Genomic DNA, 20,096 nt, shown 5'->3' with positions numbered 1-20,096 from the left:
GAGCACTGTCTGCTCCCTCTCTGGTCCATGCTCACCACTGCTTCTCTCGCTGCCTGCTCCTTTCTCTGGGCTTGCTCACAACCAGACATAACAGCTGCACCAGTCAATGCCCCAGACCCTGTGTGACAATCAGTTCCCAGAGAATTCCCTCAGCCACAAGGCTTACCTCTGGGTCTGGCCTTGCCAGTACCTTGGGTAGTAGCTTTCTTTTGTTTCAGCTCTCACAACACAACAGGGCATTTAATTGCCCCTTAATTTTGCCTGAGTGAAGGGTGGTTAGCACACTCCTCAACGTTAACCAGATCTGTTGCTCCTGGCTGCCACCTTCCAGCACAACTGTAGGGTCCGTGCAAGGACTATGGGGGTTGGGCCCAGGAGAGAGCAGTGTGGGGTGATATAGGGGTCTCAGGGATGGACCCAGCGCACAGACCTAGACCCCTGGGCCCCTCCTTGCCTGGCACAGAGTCCTGCCCTGCCCATGGCCCTGGCTGATGGGGTCCCGGGAAGATCCATGACTGAGTGCACTCCTTGGCCCCCTCCCTTTCCCAGAGCCATGGGTCAGTCTGCTCCCTGCCCTGCTTCCTCCCTGCCCCAGCCATGCCTCAGTCCACTCCCTGACCCACTCCCCTCCCCAGAGCCATGGGTCAGTCTGCTCCCTGCCCTGCTTCCTCCCCGCCCCAGCCATGGCTCAGTCCGTTCCCTGCCCCGCTCCCCTCCCCAGAGCCATGGGTCAGTCTGCTCCCTGCCCTGCTTCCTCCCCACCCCAGCCATGCCTCAGTCCACTCCCTGACCCACTCCCCTCCCCAGAGCCATGGGTCAGTCCGTTCCCTGCCCCACTCCCCTCCCCAGAGCCATGGGTCAGTCTGCTCCCTGCCCTGCTTCCTCCCCACCCCAGCCATGCCTCAGTCCACTCCCTGACCCACTCCCCTCCCCAGAGCCATGGGTCAGTCCGTTCCCTGCCCCACTCCCCTCCCCAGAGCCATGGGTCAGTCCGTTCCCTGCCCCGCTCCCCTCCCCAGAGCCATGGGTCAGTCTGCTCCCTGCCCTGCTTCCTCCCCGCCCCAGCCATGGGCTCAGTCCACTCCCTGACCCACTCCCCTCCCCAGAGCCATGGGTCAGTCCGTTCCCTGCCCCGCTCCCCTCCCCAGAGCCATGGGTCAGTCCGCTCCCCACCCCGGCCCCTGCTGGCGGGGTGGGGCATTGGGCGGCGCGGCTGGGGGCGGGGCCAGCCTGGGCTCGTGGCCGCTCGCGCCCTGCGACTGCGAGGCCGGTGGGAGCCGGCTGGAGTCCCCGCCCCCGTGTGCGTCACTTCCGCAAGGGGCGGGCGGGCGCGCGAAGCAGCGGGGCCCAGCGCAGCGTCGGGGTCGGGGTCGCGCCCGGCTCGCAGCTGCCGCCTGCGGCCATGTCGGGCTCGGTCAGCCCCGCCCGCGGCTCGGGCAGCCCCGCCCTGGCAAGTACCGGCCCCGCCCCTCCCCCCGCGCCCTCCCCGGCCCCGGTCCCCCCCAGGCCCAGCCGCCCCGATCCCCCCCCAGGCCCTGCCCCGCGTCAGTCCCTTCTGGCCGCGCCGGTCCCCCGCCCCCACCGCCCCCCGGGCCTCTCCTGCCCCGTCCCCATGCGCGGCGGGGCGGGGCTGAGCGCCGCGGGGAGCCCGGGGGCGAGGGGCGCTGCGGGGCTGCGGGGAGCCCGGGGGCGAGGGGCGCTGCGGGGCGGGGGCATTGTTGGGGTCGGGGTTGCCCAGTCCTGTCTGGCTCTGGCCCGATTCTCCCTTTTCTCTCCCAGCGGCGAGCTCAGCCGTTCACAGGCCCCCATGCTCTGGGGTCTGCGGGGCCTGCCTGAGGGACTCTGCCCCTGCCTGGGCGTGCAGCAGGCGGGTGCTACGCCCCAGAGTGAGCGTGGGGAAGAGACTTGTCCCGGGGCTGTCCGCTGTGGGGAAGGGGGGAATAGGGCAGCCCCTCAAGTACCCTCCAGCCTGCAGGCCAGGGCACCAGGCTGCCCCTGCTTGGGATGACATTTGCGGGTTGGGCCGTGGCTCTTTCACTTCCCCCTGGGGCGGGAGGTTGTCTGGAGCTGTGTGAATTCACAGCCACCCCGCCCCCAGCCAGCGGCTCGCTAGAGCGCCCCCCTGGGCGAGGCCGGGACTGGAGGGGGGGGGTGAATATGAACGGAAGGGAAGCGCTCTGTGGGGCAGCTCCTAGCTCCTCCGCCTCTCCCACCGGGGCTCTGTGGGGAGCGGCCCGGGGGCTGCTCGGGTGCAGCGGGAGTCCATGGGGCGTCTCTGAGCCCTCCATGCCCCTGCAGGCCCCGTGCCAGGCAGGCTCAGAGGACGAGGCTCTGGAGGAGGAGCTGATGGATGGCGACGGGTCCCGCCCCTGGACCCCGCAGGAGAAGGCCCTGCACGAAGCTCGGCTCAAGGCCAAGGCCAAGCGGCGCCTGCGGCGCACCTCATCCCGGGACTCCACCCGGGAGCCGGCACCCGAGGGGGGGGAGCCCAGCCCTGACCCCAGCAGCCCCAAGGGCAAGACCAACGACAGGAAGTCGCGCATGGGCAAGGGTCGTGGGCTCCCCAAGAAAGGTGAGACACAGCTGCCCGGTACAGCCCCCCCCGGCTCCTACTGCTGCCATGGGGCACACCCCTGCCTCACAGTGCAGGCTCCCTGATCCCCCCTGCTGCCCCGCCCTGCATCCCCCTGGCCCCTCCTGCTGCCTTGGGGCACAAGCCTGCCCCATGGTGCTCCCTGTGGCCCCCCGGCTGTCACATAGTGCACACACCCTGCAGTCCCTCCTGCTGCTGCTGCCATAGGGCATCGCCACAGTGCAGCTCCCCCCCACCCCACTGTGCAGCCCCTGCTCCCTCCCACTGCCCCAAAGACACAGGGATCCTCCCCTTTACCTCTCTCAATCCCCATGCAGGCCCCTGCTCTTCCTTTGGTGGGTGGGAGCCACTCCTGCCACATGCTGTGGGTTTGCTGGGCCCCACTGAACTCACTACACTTGTGACACAGTCATGCTCAGGCTGGGAGCCTGCGGTGAACCTCTGATGCTGAGCTTTTCCCTGGGCTGGGGGCGCTGAGCAGTGCACTACCCTTGCCCAGAGCCCCCTGGTCCCTTTTCTCTCGTGGGCAGAGCTGAGCTGGTGCCTGGCTGGGATGCTGTGGCCCATGGGGTGGCTGAACCAGTGTGTCTCCTGCAGGTGGTGCTGGGGGCAAGGGTGTGTGGGGTGCACCTGGCCTGGTGTACGGGTACCAGGAGCCTGACGCTCGGGACCCCAACTACGACGAGTCATCTCAGGTACGTTCTTAAGGGCAGTGCAGTGTGGCAGAGTCCCGGGCCTCTTCCTCCTTCCCCCTGGAGCCCAGGGTCACAGAACTCAGGCTGTAGAAAGTAGAACCCCAGCACCCATCCACCCGGGCACTGCTGCCCCTGGCCTGTGTACCTGCCCCCACTCAGCCATGCCAGCCACTCTCTCTGCCCCCTCTCCATGCCTCATGGACTGGTGCTTGTGTGGGTGGGGCCTGTCCAAGTGTGGGTGCCGCTGGCCATGAGCCCCTCTGCCCCTCTTTGCAGGGCGACACGGTCTATGCCACGGTGACGCCGGAGCTGGAGGAGGGGGAGCTGGAGAAGAACGTGCACCCCATGGTGCTGGAGTACTTTGAGCATGGGGACACCCTCGAGGTGATGGTGAGTCTGGGGAGTCCCTCTGCTCCCCCTCCCCCCACAGGCTTTTGGGCTGGGAGGGTTTCAGGGGCCACCTCCGTCTGGCCAGGCCCGGGGGCCCCTGTAATGCCAGGGGAGGGCGCTGGAAGCGGCTGAGGAAGGAGGCTGACGCGCTGTGCTGGGTGCAGGAACTGCTGAAGGAGCTGAACCTGGGCACCAGGAAGCACGCTGTCCCCTCGCTGGCCGTGGCACTGGCGCTGGAGGGCAAGGCCAGCCACCGGGAGCTGACCTCCCGTCTGCTCTCTGACCTCGTGGGCAAGGTCATGACCTCGGAGGATATCGCCAGGGCCTTTGACAAGATGCTCAAGGACCTGCCTGACCTCATCCTGGACACTCCTGAGGCTCCACAGGTGGGGGCGGGACAGGGAAGGGAATGACCCGGGGGAGACATGGGGGGGAGTTGGCTGGGGGGCAGGGCCAGGAATGCTCTGGGGGGCAGGAACGGCAAGGGGGGGCAGGAGCTGGCTGCTGGGGTTGGGAATGCCCAGGGTGGGAGCTGGCTAGGGTGGGGGCGGGACTGGGAATGCCCGGGGGGGGCATGGGAAGGGGTGGGAGCTGGTTGGGGGCAGGACTGGGAATGCCCTTGGGAGGGTGGGGAAAGGACTGGGGAGGCGGGGGGGCATGGGAAGGGGTGGGAGCTGGTTGCGGGTGGGGCTGGGAATGCCATGGTGGTCAGGAGCTGGCAGGGACTGACCCCCAGCAAGCTGAGGGGGCGCTGGGGTTGGGTGGGGGCTCTAGGGCCTGGCCTTGCCAGGCGGAGGAGGTGCTTTGTCAGGTCCCTGGGTGGCATCTGCCCCCTGACCCCACACTCGCCTCTCTGCAGATGCTGGGCCAGTTCATTGCCCGGGCCGTGGCTGACCACGCGCTGCCCCTGGACTTCCTTGACCGCTACAAGGGGCGCGTGGACTGCGAGCATGCCCGGTAAGAGTGTCCCCCCCCCCCCCTTTGGTCAGAGCGCCCCTGCCCTGGCACCAGTCTGGTCTGCTCTGCCTCCAGCCAGCAGCTGGTAGCATCTCCGGGGAGAGCCCCCTGCCCCTCACCTGTCTCCTCCTTGCAGGGCTGCCCTGGACCGTGCCGCAGTTCTGCTCCGGATCAAGCGGGACGTGAACCGATTGGACAACGTGTGGGGAGTGGGGGGCGGCCAGAGGCCCGTGAAGCATCTCATCAGAGAGGTGAGCACCTTGCTCCCCTCACCGGCTGGCTTGGCCCCAGGGCTGCGCGGGGCCTGATGGGCACCTGCCCGTCCCTGTGCTGAGCCCTCGGTGCCTCTCCCTGCAGATGAGCCTGCTGCTGCACGAGTACCTGCTGTCTGGGGAGGTGTCAGAGGCAGAGCACTGCCTGCGGGAGCTGGAGGTCCCTCACTTCCATCACGAGCTGGTCTATGAGGTAGGGTGCAGGCCTGGCCGGGGGGGGTCTGTCCCTGGGGTGTCTGCTGGGGGCTGTGCTGTGATCGCCAGCTCTGACGGGGGCAGTCCCTGTGGCGCCCGTGGTGGCTGCTGCGGCCTGGCCGTGGGAGCTGCGCTCGCTACCTGGATCCTGGCGGGTGTCCCTGATGCCGGCAGTACCTGGTGCTGATGCCCCCTCCCCCACCCCCGCAGGCTGTCGTGATGGTGCTGGAGTCCACAGGCGAGACTCCCGTCGTCATGATGGTAAAACTGCTCAAGGTGCTGTGGGAGACCGGCCTGGTGACCCTGGACCAGATGAACCGGGTGAGTGCCAGAGCTGGGACAGGAGCCGGGGCAAGGAGCTGGGCTGGTGCCATGCATAGGGAGTGGAGCCAGCCGTGAAGTCTGGGCAGACTGGCCAGCCGCAGCAGAGGGTGAGGAGGGCCTGGGCCGGGGACCCTTGTGGGGGCAGATTCAGCCTCTAGGATTGACGACAGCACAGGCTGCTGCTCCTAGCCCAGGGAGCGAGGTCTCCACGGGGCATCGTGGCCTCGCCCTGCTCTGCCCCAGCATCTCTGGCTCTGATCCCAGTTCGCCTGATCCCCAGGGCTTTCAGCGAGTCTATGACGAGCTCGGAGACATCAGCCTGGATGTGCCCCTCGCTCACCGTATCCTGGAGCGGCTGGTGGATCTCTGCTTCGAGGAGGGAGTCATCACCAAGCAGTTGAGAGACACCTGCCCTGCTAGGTACCTGCAGCATGGGGGGTCAGGATTGAGGAGCACTGGTAGAACGGTAGGGGAGCCCAGGGCTGGGATAGAAGGAACCTGTGGGTTGGAGGTGGGGGAAGCCCGGTGCTGGGATAGCTGCGGGTCAGGAGTGAGGGGCGCTAACAGAGCTGTTGGGCAGGGAGAAGAGCCCAGGGCTGGGGTAGCAGGGGCTGCAGGTTGAGACTGAGGGGTATTGGCAGAGCTGTGTGTGGGGAAAGCCCAGGGCTGGGCTGTCTGGGGCCTGGCTCACTGACGTTCATGTCTTTCCTCTCTCCAAGGGGCCGGAAGCGATTTGTGAGCGAGGGTGACGGGGGGCAGATCAAGCAGTAACGGGCCGTCTCGTCCCCCCCAGCCCTGGAGCTCGCCCTTGTCTCTCTCCAGCTGGGAACGGCACCAGGGAACCACCCAGCGCCAGCTCCCAGAGGGGGCGGTGCAGAGGCTGTAATGGATCTTGGGGGGGGGGAGGGAGGGAAGTAAGGTGGGGTCCAGGAGCAGGGAGGGTCTGGTGGGCTGATCTCCCAGCTGGGACAATGCTGGAGGTGGAATGCGGGGCTAGGCACAGCTGCAGGACTCTCACCCCCTCCACTTCCCTGCAGCCCCAGCTGGGAGCTGTCCCTCCCTCGCTAGTGGGGCTGCGTGTCTTAACAACCATGCTGTGTCTGTGCCCCCCCAAGCTTGGCTCCCCTTGGCTCCATGCAGTGGGGTTAGCAGTGGGCACCCCCCTCACCAGCCTCCTATGCTGGCTAGTTCAGGAAAGGGCCTGGTGCTTACTCTACCCTGGGGGCTTTGGGATTCCTTCCTTCCCCACAATGGAGCCACTGAGGTCACCCAGTGTGTCAGTCCAGCTGGGGGGCCCTGGTGGCGCAGGCCTGGCTGTAACTCCAGCTGCAGCGTGCTCCCTGGTGCCCCCCCTTTCCACACCAGGGCGTGGCAGGGAGCCCAGAGCTTGGCCTGCAGAATGGGCTGGGTAAGACCAGCCTGTCTTAGGGGAAGGCAGCATGTCCTTACTCTGCCCCGGGGGACGGAGTTGGGGGCTTGCAAGAGACATGCCCAGGCCTCTGCCTTGTGCTGGGCACCCAGCCACACAGGACAAGCTGCTTCCTTGCATCTTATGCCAAGGGCCAGGAACAATCTCCAGAGCAAAGGATTCTGGGTCACACCAATCAGCTTGCCTCATGGCCAGTGACACAGGTAAGGGGGCCACACCCTCCTCCCCACATCTCAGCTCTGCTCCTCTTCTAAGCAGAGATCCACCCCGGGACCCACATAAGGACTGCCCCAGAGGCCAGCCTCAGCTCTGCCCCTAAGGTAATCAGCTGGGCATTACCCACAATCCACTGCCCTGTACTTACTTTACTACCCTACAGTGACTCATTACAGTGCACCAACCACTGGTAGGGGCTGCATGCAGGAGCACCGGGCGTGAGAGCTGGAGTGGGGGGTTCTGCTTGGCCTAAGGGAGCCCAGTTGACGAAGGGCAGGTATTTGAAGGGTGTGGAGCTGGGGAGCCTGTAGGACTAGGGTGGCTGGGGGTTTTTCAGGGAGGTGATGGGCTTGGCCTCATCTCCCAGGGCAGGGGCCTTAAACCCCAGCGCTTGAGCAAGGTGGGACCTGTGGGGCCACTCCAGCTCTGCCTTCCAGCACCCTGAGGAGGCTGTTGTCCCCTGGTAGGCCCCACTGTTGGGCTGGGGCGCAGCAGGGAGTCAGCAGCTGGGTGCTGAGGTGCCCCAGCAGTGGATGGCCCTCCCTGGCTTGAGCAGGGGAAAGGGGCAGCGCTGAGGCATAAACAGAATAAAGATGTGTCCAAAGGAACTGCTGGTCCAGACTGGGTTTGTCCTCCACTCTGGGTGTTATGGGGGGGAGGGGCTTGACCCTAATGTACGGAGGGGGGAGCTTGCTGGCCCGCAGCTAGTGGGGCAGCCCCAGGGGCCGGGGCTCAGCTAGCGTGTCCCAGCTTTTGCAGAGGCTCTGGGCATGGGGTTTGACACCTGAGAGCTGCAGGCACCAGAGCCCAGGGCCTGGGTCAAGGCCTAGGGCACCTTGTGTTCCAGCAGGATCTGAGAGGGACCCTGGTGCTCCCGGGGGCAGGGAACTGTCTGCCCCGGCCGGCCCCAGCCCCAGCCCGAGCCCCCCGGGCCGGCCCCCCTCCCATCCCCGGCCTGAGCCCCGGAGAGCCCCCGGCCCCGCGCCAGCCCCCCGCGGCCTGAGCGCGGGTTGGCCCTGGTCTGGGCGAAGGGCTCGGCCTCTCGCTGGCCCGGCGGGGAACCGAGCTGCACCCGGCCCTGGCCCCGTCCGGGGGCGGCCTGGCTGTGTTTTCTGCCCTGGGGAGCGGGCATGGACTACAGCCCCCGGCATGCAGCGCGGCGGGGCTCCCCGTCACGTGCTATTTGGGCTACGGTGGCCGCTGCGCACTGGGAGCTGTCGTGTCTCTGCGGGGCATGCCGGGAGATGCGGTGACGGGGCCTTCAGCCCTTCCAGCCGCGCGCCCCTGAGGACCGTGACGTTCAAGTGCCGCGCGAGCGAGTGCATCAGCGAGCATCGCTGGGGGCGTCATCGCGGGGGCGGGGCCCAGCGGCATGGCGTGGCGGGAGCTGACAGGCTCGGGGGCGGGGCCTGGGGAATCTGGTTCGGCGGCCTTGGGGGCGGGGCCCAGCAGCGTGGCGTGGCGGCAGCGGGTGGGGGCGGGGCCGAGCGGCCGGGGGCGGGGCTTGGCGGCCTGGCGGAGTCACTCGGTGGCGTGGCGGAGCTGACAGGCTCGGGGGCGGGGTCTGGGGAATCTGGCTTGGGGGCGGGGCCCAGCAGCGTGGCGGAGGCACTCGGGGGCGGGGCCAGGAGACCGGGCGGGGCGGGGCCAGGCGGGCGGGGCGGGGCCGAGGCACTCAGGGGCGGGGCGGGGCCAGGCGGCCGGGGCCGAGGCACTCGGGGGCGGGGCGGGGCCAGGCGGCCGGGGCGGGGCTTGGCGGGGGCGGGGCCGAGGCACTCGGGGACGGGGCGGGGCCAGGCGGCCGGGGCCGAGGCACTCGGGGAGGGGGCGGGGCCAGGCGGCCGGGGCCGAGGCACTCGGGGGCGGGGCGGGGCCGGGCGGGGCCAGGCGGGCGGGGCGGAGGCACTCGGGGAGGGGGCGGGGCCAGGCGGGCGGGGCCGAGGCACTCGGGGGCGGGGCGGGGCCAGGCGGCCGGGGCGGGGCCAGGCGGGCGGGGCCGAGGCACTCGGGGACGGGGCGGGGCCAGGTGGCCGGGACCGAGGCACTCGGGGGCGGGGCCGGGCGGGGCGGGGCCGAGGCACTCGGGGACGGGGCGGGGCCAGGTGGCCGGGACCGAGGCACTCGGGGGCGGGGCCAGGCGGCCGGGGCCGAGGCACTCGGGGACGGGGCGGGGCCAGGTGGCCGGGACCGAGGCACTCGGGGGCGGGGCCAGGCGGCCGGGGCCGAGGCACTCGGGGGCGGGGCCAGGCGGGCGGAGGCACTCGGGGGCGGGGCCAGGCGGCCGGGACCGAGGCACTCGGGGGCGGGGCCGGGCGGGGCGGGGCTAGGCGGGCGGAGGCACTCGGGGACGGGGCGGGGCCAGGCGGGCGGGGCCGAGGCACTCGGGGGCGGGGCCGGGCGGGGCGGGGCTAGGCGGGCGGAGGCACTCGGGGCGGGGCTTGCGGCGCCGCTCGGTCGGTGGCTGGCGCGGCGGGGGCATGGCCCGGGAGCGCAGGCGGCGCGGCGCGGCGGCCGGGCGCGGCCCGGAGAGGGGCGGGCGGGGCCCGCAGGCGGCGCGGCGGGAGCGCGGGGCCGCGGCGGGGCCGGCCCGGGCCTGCGCGCTGCTGGCGCTGCTGGGGCTGGCGCTGGGCGCCGCCGGCCTGGCCTACGGGCTCTACGGGCGCTGGCGGCTGGGCCGCCGCGTGGTCACCCCGCACCCGGCGCCGCGCGTCCTGCCCGCCGGCAGCAGCGGCCCCCGCGCCGCGCCCGAGCGCTTCTGGGGCTCCTACCGCCCGCACGTCTACTTCGGCATGCGGCCCCGCAGCCCGCGGCCGCCCGTGGCAGGTAGGGCCGGGCCGGGGCTCCCCCGCGGGGCGCGGCGCCCCTGCCCGGTCTCAGCCTCCCCCTCTCTCCCCTAGGCCTCATGTGGCTGCGGCAGGCGGCGGAGGCCCGGCTGCGCCACACGTGCGAGCAGAGCGACGGGCTGCCCGGCTACGGCTGGCTGCTGCACGACGGGCTGCGCTTCGGGGCGCAGGAGATCCGCGACGGGGGCCTCACGCTGCGCACCGAGTTCGTCAAGCGGCCGGGCGGGGAGCACGGCGGGGACTGGAGCTGGCGGGTCACGGCCAGGCCGGAGGTGGGGCCGCGGGAATGAAGAGCCTTGCCCGGGTCCCCAAGCGAGTCGGTGACGGAGCTGCTGGGAATGGAACCCAGGAGTCCTGGGCTTCCCCCTCCCCCCGACTCTCTACTGTCACCATCCGGCCACGTGTCCGCCCAGAGCTGGGAATCCGGACCCCGGGGTGCATCGTGCTGGCCCCTTCCCTGGTCCAGCGGAGCGATGCCTGGCCCGGCCGTGGGGACTCCCTGCTTTGAGCCCCGTGTTTTCCCGATTGATTGGCGCACCGGGCCCCTTGTGATTTGTGGCGGTTCCTCTCCTGCCCCGGTCGCTGTCCCCAGAGAGCGTGGAGGGTTTCCTACTGTGGGTGGCTTCTCGTGGTTGCCGGGGTCTCAGGGGGGCTGACCCCCGTGGAGCCCTGTGGCTGCGTGGGCGGGGGGCTGGCGTCTGCAGCGGCTGAGCGATGCCCAGTGTCCGTCTCCCTCTCCCTCTCCGCAGAGTGCGGGCGACCAGAGCTCCCTCGTCTCCCTGCTCTTCTACGTGGCCACAGACGGGCAGGGGACGCTGCAGCCGCACCTGGAGAACACGCGGTTGGTGTCTGTGACCGGGGCGTCGGAGGAACTCGGCCGTTTCAACATCACCTTCCACAAGCCCACCACAGAGACTGGGGAAGCCCTCAGATATGCCAGGTATCTTGGGGGGCTCAGAGCCGGGCGGGAAGCTCCGGGCTGCTTGGGGACCAGGCTTTCCTAGGAGCGGGCACTATGGGGAGCAGGGCACCAGCTCCGACTGGGGGGCGTTCCCGGCTTCCCCTAGCCCGGCCTCCCTCCCTGGCTCTGACCCATCCTCTCCTGCAGCTATAACCACCTGGAGGCCTGGAGCCCCGGGCTGCACCGCCTGACAGACGTGGTGAAGAGCAGCCTGAGCAACCGCTTCGTTTACGCGGCGCCCGGCGAGGCCAAGCGCCGCTACTTCGCCGTGGACACGGCCCGGGCACTGCCCGGGGAGCCGGAGCAGGCTCCCCACAGCCACCTGCTGCTGCACCAGGTGACGCTGCCGCTGCCCTGCCGCGTGGAGGTGACCTTCGAGTCCGGCAGCTTTGCCGAGCGCCCCGGCTCGCTGGTGGGGGCGGCGCTGAGCCGGGAGCTGGCTGGGCACGTGGCCGCCTTCGAGCAGCGCTTCGAGGAGACCTTCTCCCTGGCCCGCAAGGGCTTCCCGCCCCAGCAGCGGCGCTTTGCCCAGGCTGCCCTCAGCAACATGCTGGGGGGGATGGGCTACTTCCACGGGCGCTCCGTCGTGCAGTCCGTGCACAGCCAGCACCCGCTGCCCTACCCCGAGGGCCCCCTCTTCACCGCCGTGCCCTCCCGCTCCTTCTTCCCCCGCGGCTTCCTCTGGGACGAGGGCTTCCACCAGCTGCTGCTGGCGCGCTGGGACCCGGCCCTGAGCCGCGAGGTCATCGCCCACTGGCTGGACCTGATGAACGTGGAGGGCTGGATCCCGCGGGAGCAGATCCTGGATGACGAGGCACGCGCCAAGGTGCCCCCCGAGTTCATCCTGCAGCACAGCGAGGCCGCCAACCCGCCCACCCTCTTCCTGGCGCTGCAGCAGCTGCTGGGGGAGCCGGGCCAGGGCCCTGCCGAGCTCTCCTACCTGCGGAGCCTCTTCCCCCGGCTGCGCACGTGGTACGAGTGGTTCAACACCACGCAGGCAGGGCCGCTGCCCTACACCTTCCGCTGGCGGGGCCGGGACCAGGACACCGACCTCTTCCTCAATCCCAGGACGCTGACCTCAGGGCTGGACGACTACCCCCGCGCCTCGCACCCCTCGCCGGCCGAGCGCCACCTGGACCTGCGCTGCTGGATGGCCCTGGCCTCGGCAGTCATGGCCGAGGTGGCCGAGCGGCTGGGCGAGCCGGCGGCTGAGTACCGGCGCATGGAGCAGGCGCTGAGGGACAACGCCCTGCTGGAGCAGCAGCACTGGGCTGCGCGGCTGGGCCTGTTCGCCGACTACGGCAACCACAGCCAGGCCGTGGGGCTGGAGCGCGAGAAGGTGGCTCTGGGGCCTGGGCAGCCCCGCCACCAGGGCCCGACCCCGCGGCTGGTGCGGGTGGTCCGCGAGCCCCCCCGGTTGCAGTTCGTGGGGGCCCTGGGCTACGTCAGCCTCTTCCCCTTCCTGCTGCAGCTGCTGCGGCCCGACTCGCCCCGCCTGGGCAGCATCCTGGGGGACATGCGCAGCGACCAGAAGCTCTGGACCCCCTACGGCCTCCGCTCGCTCGCCCGCACCAGCCCCCTCTACATGAAACACAACACGGAGCACGACCCCCCCTACTGGAGGGGGCCCATCTGGATCAACATGAACTACCTGGCCGTGCGGGCGCTGCACCATTACGCCAGCCTGGAGGGGCCCCACCAGCAGCGGGCAGCGGCGCTCTACCAGGAGCTGCGTGCCAACCTCATCGCCAACCTGTACCGCCAGTACCGGGAGAGCGGCTACCTGTGGGAGCAGTACAGCGACAGCACGGGCAAGGGCCAGGGCTGCTACCCCTTCACCGGCTGGTCTGCCCTGGTGGTGCTCATGATGGCCGAGGAGTATTAGGGGCCAGGCTGGGAGAGGGGTTCCAGCTACCAGCAGGAGGGCAAAGGCAGCCACCTCTGGGCTGAGCACTAGCATGCGGCGTCGGGGGTGCCCAGGGCTGCCAGCTGGGAGTGGGGCACTGGGTTTGCTGCATTACTGGGTTACCACGCGCTGCCCTGGCCTTTGCCCCTGCTAGTCTTTCTCAGGTGTTTTAATATGAATGTTCAAGGCTGGAGGGGTGAGGGGTCTCTGCACCTTCCTGCCCATCCCCGGCTGGAGGGGTGAGGGGTCTTTTTTTTTAAAAAGAATAAAGCTGAGTAGCTTTACCCTCTTCTGGCTGCTGCCATCTTTGAGAATCAGCAGCTGGGGATGGGGTGGACACAGCCAGCCATGGGGCACTCGGCAGGTCACACACAGCTGCTTGTGGGGCTAGAAGGGGGAAAGGGGCCTGTCGTGTTTACGGCTACAGCTGCCACTGTTCCTGCACCTAGGGCTACACTGGGGCCTGGCAGGCCATGTTGCCAGGAGGTTGCAAGGAGCAGAGGCCCAGAAGGGGGGGTGTCTCCCCCATCAAAATCCTGGGGCATGCTGAGGGCCCATGGTGCTGCTCCACCGCTGGTGACAGACAGCCTGGCCTGGCCTGGCCTGTGGGGGGAAATCCAGCAGCCTCCTTCCCACAGCTGAGAGCCCCCAGTGAGCCCTCCAGCCAGAAGTAACCACTACTCCCCTCCCCAGGGCCTGTTCTGTACCACAGCCCTGCAGCACCTGCCTCGCTCCCTCCTTGGCTCAGGGGTTGTACCTTTGAACAGTCCTCCTAGCCTGGCGGGGGGGGCCTCCAGGCACTCCGCCTGTCTGCTGCAGCATCCCTGGCCCTGCCCTCAGCTCCTCCAGGCAGGGAGCCAGCGGAGGGTTTTCCTCCTCAGCCTGTCACCACCACTGGAAAGTGTGTGCAGATGGGGGGGACACACGCAAGCAGCATCAGGCCCAAGCTAAGGCAGCTGTGTCCCTTCCACCCCCACGAGAAAGTGCCCCCCCCTCCCCCGTTTTCAAGCCCTGCAGTGACTCTGCTGCTCCTGTAGCACTGGCCGCCCTGCAATGGCCCTTTCACAGTGGGAGCTGGACTCCCTCCCCATGACTGCCCTGGCCCCACTCCCCCAGGCAGAGAGGAGACCCCCACACACACAGCTTAGAGCCCAAGCAGCAGGATGAGGGTTTGCCTCTCCCCCCTCCCCCCGGCAGACTCTCACAGGCTGTAATTCCACATCTCTTTAATAATGAGAACTACTGTCCCCCAGAGCACAGACCCGCAGGCTGGGAGCAGAGCTGAGTGCGGCAGGCAGCCCCCAGCCCAGGCCAGTCAGTTGCCCGCCCCCACCCCTCAAGCACCAGGTTGCCCTGGGGAAGGCCTGCTAGCTGCCCCAGGCTCCCCAAGAGCAGCACTGGGGGAGGGGGTGCTGGCAGGAATAATCTGATTCGTGCAAGTCCACAGAAATCCAGTCCCAGTGGGAACTCTACAGGGAGGGGAAGGAGCCGGCCAGGGGCATGTGCCCTGGCAGGGCAGCGCTACACATGGTACCCAACAAATGACAGCAGCACGCAGAGTGAGGGACACACATCGTCTACAGAGAGTCAGTTTGGGGGAACACGCTCTCCCCAGGGGCTCCATGCCAACAGAGTCCACACCCCAGGGAGGGGTCAGTCAGCCACGTGGTGCTGGTGCAAATTGTCCCAGAGCCAGCACACAGCCCAAGCAGAACTGGGGGCGGGGCAGGTGGGACACCACGCTGCAGAGCCAGGGGCTGCCTGCCAGGGAGGGGAAGCCCACCCAGGGGGCTGGTGAGCATGGAGCCCCAACACTCCCAGTCACAACGGCTCAGGAGAGGGAAGGGCCCAGAGGCAGCTGCCCTGGCCCCAGCTCCACCCTCGCTGCCTGGCATGAGGCAGCCAGGAGCCCCAAGGAACAGGAACAGCCTCTCAGCCCCACGCAGGTCTACACACCCCACATCAGAGGGCAGGATGCCCAGGCAGCCCACCAAACAGGGTAAGGGCATGGGACAGAGACAGCCAGCAGGCAGGGGCCAGAGCAGCAGCTCAGCCGCCTCGGCCAGGAGCACAGAGGTGGGGGCTGATGGGAATGGCTGCTCCAGCACCATGGAGGTTACGGGGAGGGGAGCTGGGGTCACAGGACAGGAAGCGGGGAGCTGCTGTCTGGGGCAGCCCTGGCCACGGGGTCAGCACCCAGCTCAGGGCTCAGACAGGCAGGGCAGGCGAGCTGGGCTCCTCACTGCCCCCATCACTTTGGAGCCCACAGAGACTCTTGCGCTCCGAGAGCTGGGGGGACTCAGGCCCCACCTTGCTGAGCAGGTGCGTCTCCTCCTCACTGTCCTCCCCGCCCTCCTCCTCCTGGCAGCGCCCCACCTCAATACCCGAATCGCCCGTCAGGCGCCGGTGCCGGAAGTGCTCACTGCTGTCCCCCTGGGCCGCGCCCTCCTCCTCCCCCACGCACTCCTCCTCCTCCTCCTCGATGTCTGAGCAGCGGTGGTAGTCGGCCTCGAAGAAATCCACGCTGGAGGAGAAGAGGGTCTGCTTGGTTGGGGCCTCGCAGGGGGCCGGCTCCTCGGGCAGCTCCCAGCTGGCGCCCGTGCCCGTGCTGCTGCTGCCGCCTTCCTCGCTGGGCGTGCTGGCCTGGCTGCGCTCCGTCTCCTCCGTGATCTGCACCGACAACGACGTGCTGCTGGGGGAGGTGAGGCAGCTCGACTCGCACGAGCAGCTGGTGAAGTTCTCCGAGCTGGGAGACAGGGTCAGGGGACTGGAGCCCAGGCGGCTATGCGGCCCACCCAGCTGGGCCAGGATGGTGCTGTAGGGGGGAGGAGGGGTGCTGGGACGGTGAGCCACCTCCTCATAGGCGGGCAGCTTAAAGGAAGCCAGCATCCCTGGAGGAGAGAGAGTCAGCTGAGAACCCAAAGGGGGCCAGCCACAACCACGGCCCTCCCCGCAGCAACCCAGCCTGCTTCCCACCCTGTGAGCCCAGCTCACCTCCAGGCCTTGGAGCTGCCCTTCCTGTCAGCCCCCAGTTGTGTGCTCCTGGCATTGCCCCCTCTGCCCCAGACAACCTGCCCCACAGAAACTGCCCCCCCCCGTTGCATATGCCCACCAGGCCACAGCCCTCCCCACCACCCTCACCCCACAAGCTACTGCTCTCACTGTGCTCCCCGGGCTGACCGCTCCTTGGGGTCCAGCACCACGCCAGAGATTTCACACCTGAGCTGGTGAGGAAGCAGCCTCAGACCAGGGTGCTCCCTGCCCCAGTTCCTATAGCCCCCAGTGGAAGATCTGGTCCCATGCACTACTTTCCAGCATCAGCGGGGTAGGACCTAGGCTGGCTTTCCAGCTCAGGGATCCGAGAGCCCCAGCAGGGCAAGCATGGCCCTGCCTGGGTGGGGATGGCCAGCGCCATGCACACATGGCCAGACTGCCCGATCTGAGCTCCCACCCCAGCCCGGCAATCAGCGGGAGAAGAGCAGAGGCTGTGGGCACTCACTGAGATCCATCATGGAGGTGGGGTAGTTGCAGGCACCGTGGTAGGCGATGAGGTTGATCTCACGCTGCCGCTGCTGCTGCTGCAGGCGCAGTTTGGCGCGGCGGTGCCGATAGGCGCAGCAGCAGCTGAAGAGGATGAGAATAGTCCAAAGGAGCCAGAACCCTACAGACAGGAGAACACTTGAGAACAACCCTCCTCCAGGAGCCACCTTCCTGTCCACAGCAGCCCCCAGCACCTCCTGCTGGGAGAGGCTGGGACTGGAGCAGCCAGGAGCTCCCCACCAATCAGTGCCCCGGTCCTGCTCCCCACAGCACTCCCTGCTGGGCCAGGCCAGGGCTGGAGCAGCTGGGAGCTCCCCCCCACAGCCAGCACCGCAGCCCTACTCTCTGCCAGGAGAGGCTGAGAGTAACTCCCATCGAAGTTTCCATCTGGGAGGATTTAGTTGGGGATCGGTCCTGCTTTGAGCAGGGGGTTGGACTAGAAACTCCTGAGGTCCCTTCCAACCCTGATCTTCTTCGATTCTATAAATAAGGATCCCCCAGAGGCAGGTGCTGGCCCCAACCCTTCAGTAGCCTAGTGCCGCGCCATCTCCTCCCCACTCACACCACAGCTCGTAGTAGTAGGTGCAGCATCCAGTCTCTCCGCAGCAGTGGCCCGTCTCACACACATAGGGCTGGTTCTTCACCCCTGGGCAGTATTCCCGGGCCTGCCGGGAGAGGACCTGGCATTACACTCCACAACCACCCCACCAGTCCCCTCCCCACAGTGTGTGTCGCCCTCCCACGGCACTGTACCGGCACCCTATTAGGGGCCCAGGCCCTGCCGGGACATCTGCAGGGGAGCCCAGGAGCCACCTATGTTTCAGGTTGGTTGGCAGCAGGCTGAACAAGCCACAGCTCAGCAGCAGGCTCAGACAGACCCTGCTGATCTCCCTGCTCAGCTGCAATGGCTGAGGGTCTCCTAGCCGCATGATGCCCCACAGCAGCGCTCCAGGACACAGGCCGGGCGTCCACGGAGCCTCTAGTGGAGCCTCTCACGCAACTACGGGCAGGGCCAGGCCAAGTCCCCCGAAGCGCACAGAGGGGTCAGGCTGATGCAGGTGAACCCACCCCGCCGGTCCCTCACCCCCAACACATACATTCCTCTATGGAGCCAGCATACCACCCCAGGGCTGCAGGTCAGCACTAACCTGCTGCAGCACCAGCTGCCACTGAGGGTGAAGTGTCCCTGTCTGGTTAAGGGGATCCCACCCACTGCAGCACCTCCTCTCTACACAAGACTGGAGCCAGGCACTCTCCCCAGGGGGCCCCTCTCTTCACCTGCACTTGGCTCTCCAAGGTCCCCTACCGAGCCTCTCTTCAGGTAGCATCATCAACATCCCTTAAGGGTGCCCCAGTGGGCTGTCCCGTTCTCTAAGCTGGGGTCATGGCTATCTCCCTCCCTTTCCTGTAAGGAGTCTCCTCCTCATCCGGAGCAGTCCTGAGCCTTTTCAAAGCCTCCGAGACCTTGTCTACACAGACCTGCTCCAGTTTAATTTTAGGTGTGATGTGAAACCAATACAGGCCCAGTCTCCTGAGAGAACTGTACCATTTGGATTAAAGGTGAGATTTTAAACTGATTTTGTCCAGCCAGTGCACAGTACTGTATGAATAGTCTATTCTGGTTTAAATCAGGCTTATTGTGGTTTGGCTTAAGTCAGTCAGAAATCAACTGAACCTAAGCAGACACCAGAGTACCACTGTAGGAGGCAGCCCAGATCCCTAAGCTGGTTTCAAACCCTAAGTGAAGCCAGTGCAGTTCCCTGAAAAAGGTACAAGTCCCTACACAGATGCTCTTTGTTTGCTGTAAGAACAACTGGTTTTGATTTCGCCCCGGTCCAGTCTACACTGGGAAAGGTTTGCTGGTAAAGCCGCACGGGGCAAACCCCGGAGGCCAGGGAACGTCTACTGGCCGAAGTGCTGGCACGGCGTAACCAGGTCCCCAGATCCCAACAGGGGCATGGCAAAGGCAGGTCTGCGCTACCCCGGGGCTTTGCCAGGACACGAGCCATCAGCCCCCCGCAGCAGCGTCACTCTACCGGGGTCAGCCTGGCCTCAGGCCTGGCTCATGTCCCAGCCGCGTCTAGACCCAGACACGGCCCTGCCACGCTGGGGTCCCCGTGTAGGAGCATGGTGCGGACGGGAGCCCCCAGCCCTGCTGGGGGGGAGGATCAGGCCATGGGGAGATCAGGCTGGGAGGGCAGATCAGGCTGTGGGGGTCAGGCTGTGGGAGGGGGAAGGGTCGGGGGGGGGGGGGGGAAGAGATCAGGCCAGGGAGGGGATCAGGCCGGGGGGGGGCGGGGGGGGAAGAGGCCCGGGGGGAGCGAAGAGCAGAGCAGGCTGGGGAGCGGGGGGTCAGGCCGGGGGGGGGGGTCAGGCCCGGGGGGTGTTTCTGTCACAGCCCAAAGGGCGGGGCGGAGGGAAGATCAGGTCGGGGGGGGGGAGGCCTGGGGGAGATCAGGCCGGGGCGGGGTGTTTCTGGCACGGCCCGGGGAGGCGGGGCGGGGGAGGGGTGTTTTGGTCGCGGCCCGGCGTGGGGGGCGGCCCGGGGGGGGCGGGGGGAGCCGGGCCGGGGCGGGGCGGGGCGGAGCCGGCGGAAGCCCGGGCGGGGAGGGCCCTGGAGCCGGCCGGGGCCGGAGCGGCCGGGCCCAGCCCCCGGTACCTGCTGCTGCTGCTGCCGGCCCAGCAGCGCGGCCCAGGCCCCCTCGGAGCCGCCGCCGCCCCCGGGCCGCTCCATGGCGCCGCCTACAGCCCCCCGCGGCCCCGCTCCTGCGCCGCCGCCGCCCCGGCCCCCGCCGCCCGCCGCCGCCCCGGGCCCGGGGCCGCCGCCGCCATCCCGGCCGCCCGGCCCGTCCCCTCAGCCGCCGCCATCGCGCCGCCCCGCCCGCGCGCCGCCCTCGGCCAATCCGCTCCCGCGCGGCGGCCACCCGCCAATCGGCGCCGCTCCCCGCACCCGGCCTCCGCCAATCAGCGGCAACCCACCTGCAGCCGCCCGCCCAACAACAGGAGACAAAGAGACCGAGACCCGCCCTCGGAGATGACTGACAGGATACTTGGCCAATTGAGATCGTATTCCCGCCTCTCCTCACGTGACTGCCAGCAGATCTGGCCAAACGCAGGGCTGATCTCCGTCTCGGGAGTGACTGACACATAAGACAACCAATGGAAGATGGACACCCGCCCACTAGGTGGAACTTAACAAGCACCTGCCCAATGGAAGGAGAGATCCACCCCGAAATTTTTACTGACAGGAGTTGTGACCAATGAAAACCACACATTGGCCACTAGGAACGTGACTGACAAGAGAGTCAGCCAACAGAACCACCAAGCAACCCTCTAGGGCACTAATGGCTACAGTGCGCCCTCTGCTGGCGGTTCCCGGCAGGCGGGGCAGGGGGCGGGGGGCGGGGCCGGGTGGGTGCGCGTGCAGTGTTGGGGGCGCTGTGCCCAGGGCAGGCGGGGGTCTGGGTGCTGTGCAATGGGGCAGGCAGGGGTCTGGGGCGCTGTGCCCAGGGCAGGCGGGGGTCTGGGGCGCTGTGCCCAGGGCAGGCGGGGGTCTGGGGTGCTGTGCAATGGGGCAGGTGGGGGTCTGGGGCGCTGTGCCCAGGGCAGGCGGGGGTCTGAGGCGCTGTGCAATGGGGGAGGCGGGGGTCTCGGTCCCTGTGCCCAGGGCAGGCGGGGGTCTCGGTCCCTGTGCCCAGGGCAGGCGGGGGTCTGAGGCGCTGTGCAATGGGGGAGGCGGGGGTCTCGGTCCCTGTGCCCAGGGCAGGCGGGGGTC

At 68.3% G+C, this 20,096-nt stretch overlaps 3 protein-coding genes across 5 annotated transcripts; 2 read left to right on the top strand and 1 right to left on the bottom strand.

The window, feature by feature from the left end:
• Positions 1 to 1,363: 1,363 nt before the first annotated feature.
• LOC141986941 (programmed cell death protein 4-like) lies at positions 1,364 to 6,324 on the top strand. Of its 3 annotated transcripts, none has more exons than XM_074952031.1 (11): positions 1,364 to 1,450; positions 2,299 to 2,572; positions 3,191 to 3,288; positions 3,565 to 3,678; positions 3,843 to 4,064; positions 4,538 to 4,635; positions 4,772 to 4,886; positions 4,993 to 5,100; positions 5,313 to 5,423; positions 5,707 to 5,846; positions 6,146 to 6,324. In XM_074952031.1, exons 1-11 carry the CDS (start codon positions 1,403 to 1,405, stop codon positions 6,195 to 6,197), a joined length of 1,380 nt encoding a protein of 459 aa, XP_074808132.1. In that variant the 5' UTR covers positions 1,364 to 1,402; the 3' UTR covers positions 6,198 to 6,324. The 3 variants fall into 3 exon arrangements, with proteins under 3 accessions (XP_074808132.1, XP_074808133.1, XP_074808131.1); XM_074952032.1 differs by lacking the exon at positions 1,364 to 1,450 and adding an exon at positions 1,764 to 1,886; XM_074952030.1 differs by lacking the exon at positions 1,364 to 1,450 and having other exon boundaries at positions 1,998 to 2,572.
• Positions 6,325 to 9,834: 3,510 nt separating this feature from the next.
• On the top strand, positions 9,835 to 13,045 carry MOGS (mannosyl-oligosaccharide glucosidase). Its single transcript, XM_074952014.1, has 4 exons — positions 9,835 to 9,894; positions 9,969 to 10,186; positions 10,664 to 10,854; positions 11,023 to 13,045. The coding sequence occupies exons 1-4, from the start codon at positions 9,861 to 9,863 to the stop codon at positions 12,758 to 12,760; spliced, it is 2,181 nt and encodes a 726-aa protein (XP_074808115.1). The 5' UTR covers positions 9,835 to 9,860; the 3' UTR covers positions 12,761 to 13,045.
• Positions 13,046 to 13,990: 945 nt separating this feature from the next.
• On the bottom strand, positions 13,991 to 19,189 carry WBP1 (WW domain binding protein 1). Its single transcript, XM_074952086.1, is given in 5 exon segments — positions 13,991 to 15,672; positions 16,281 to 16,442; positions 16,884 to 16,986; positions 18,981 to 19,082; positions 19,085 to 19,189. Coding segments are annotated over 5 exon segments (1,155 nt in total). The 3' UTR covers positions 13,991 to 14,989.
• Between the last annotated feature and the right edge of the window lie 907 nt (positions 19,190 to 20,096).

The sequence above is a fragment of the Natator depressus genome, chromosome 4 (genome assembly GCF_965152275.1).
Source record: "Natator depressus isolate rNatDep1 chromosome 4, rNatDep2.hap1, whole genome shotgun sequence".
Taxonomy (NCBI): Eukaryota; Metazoa; Chordata; order Testudines; family Cheloniidae; genus Natator; species Natator depressus.
This window is presented reverse-complemented; position numbering and strand designations above follow the sequence as displayed.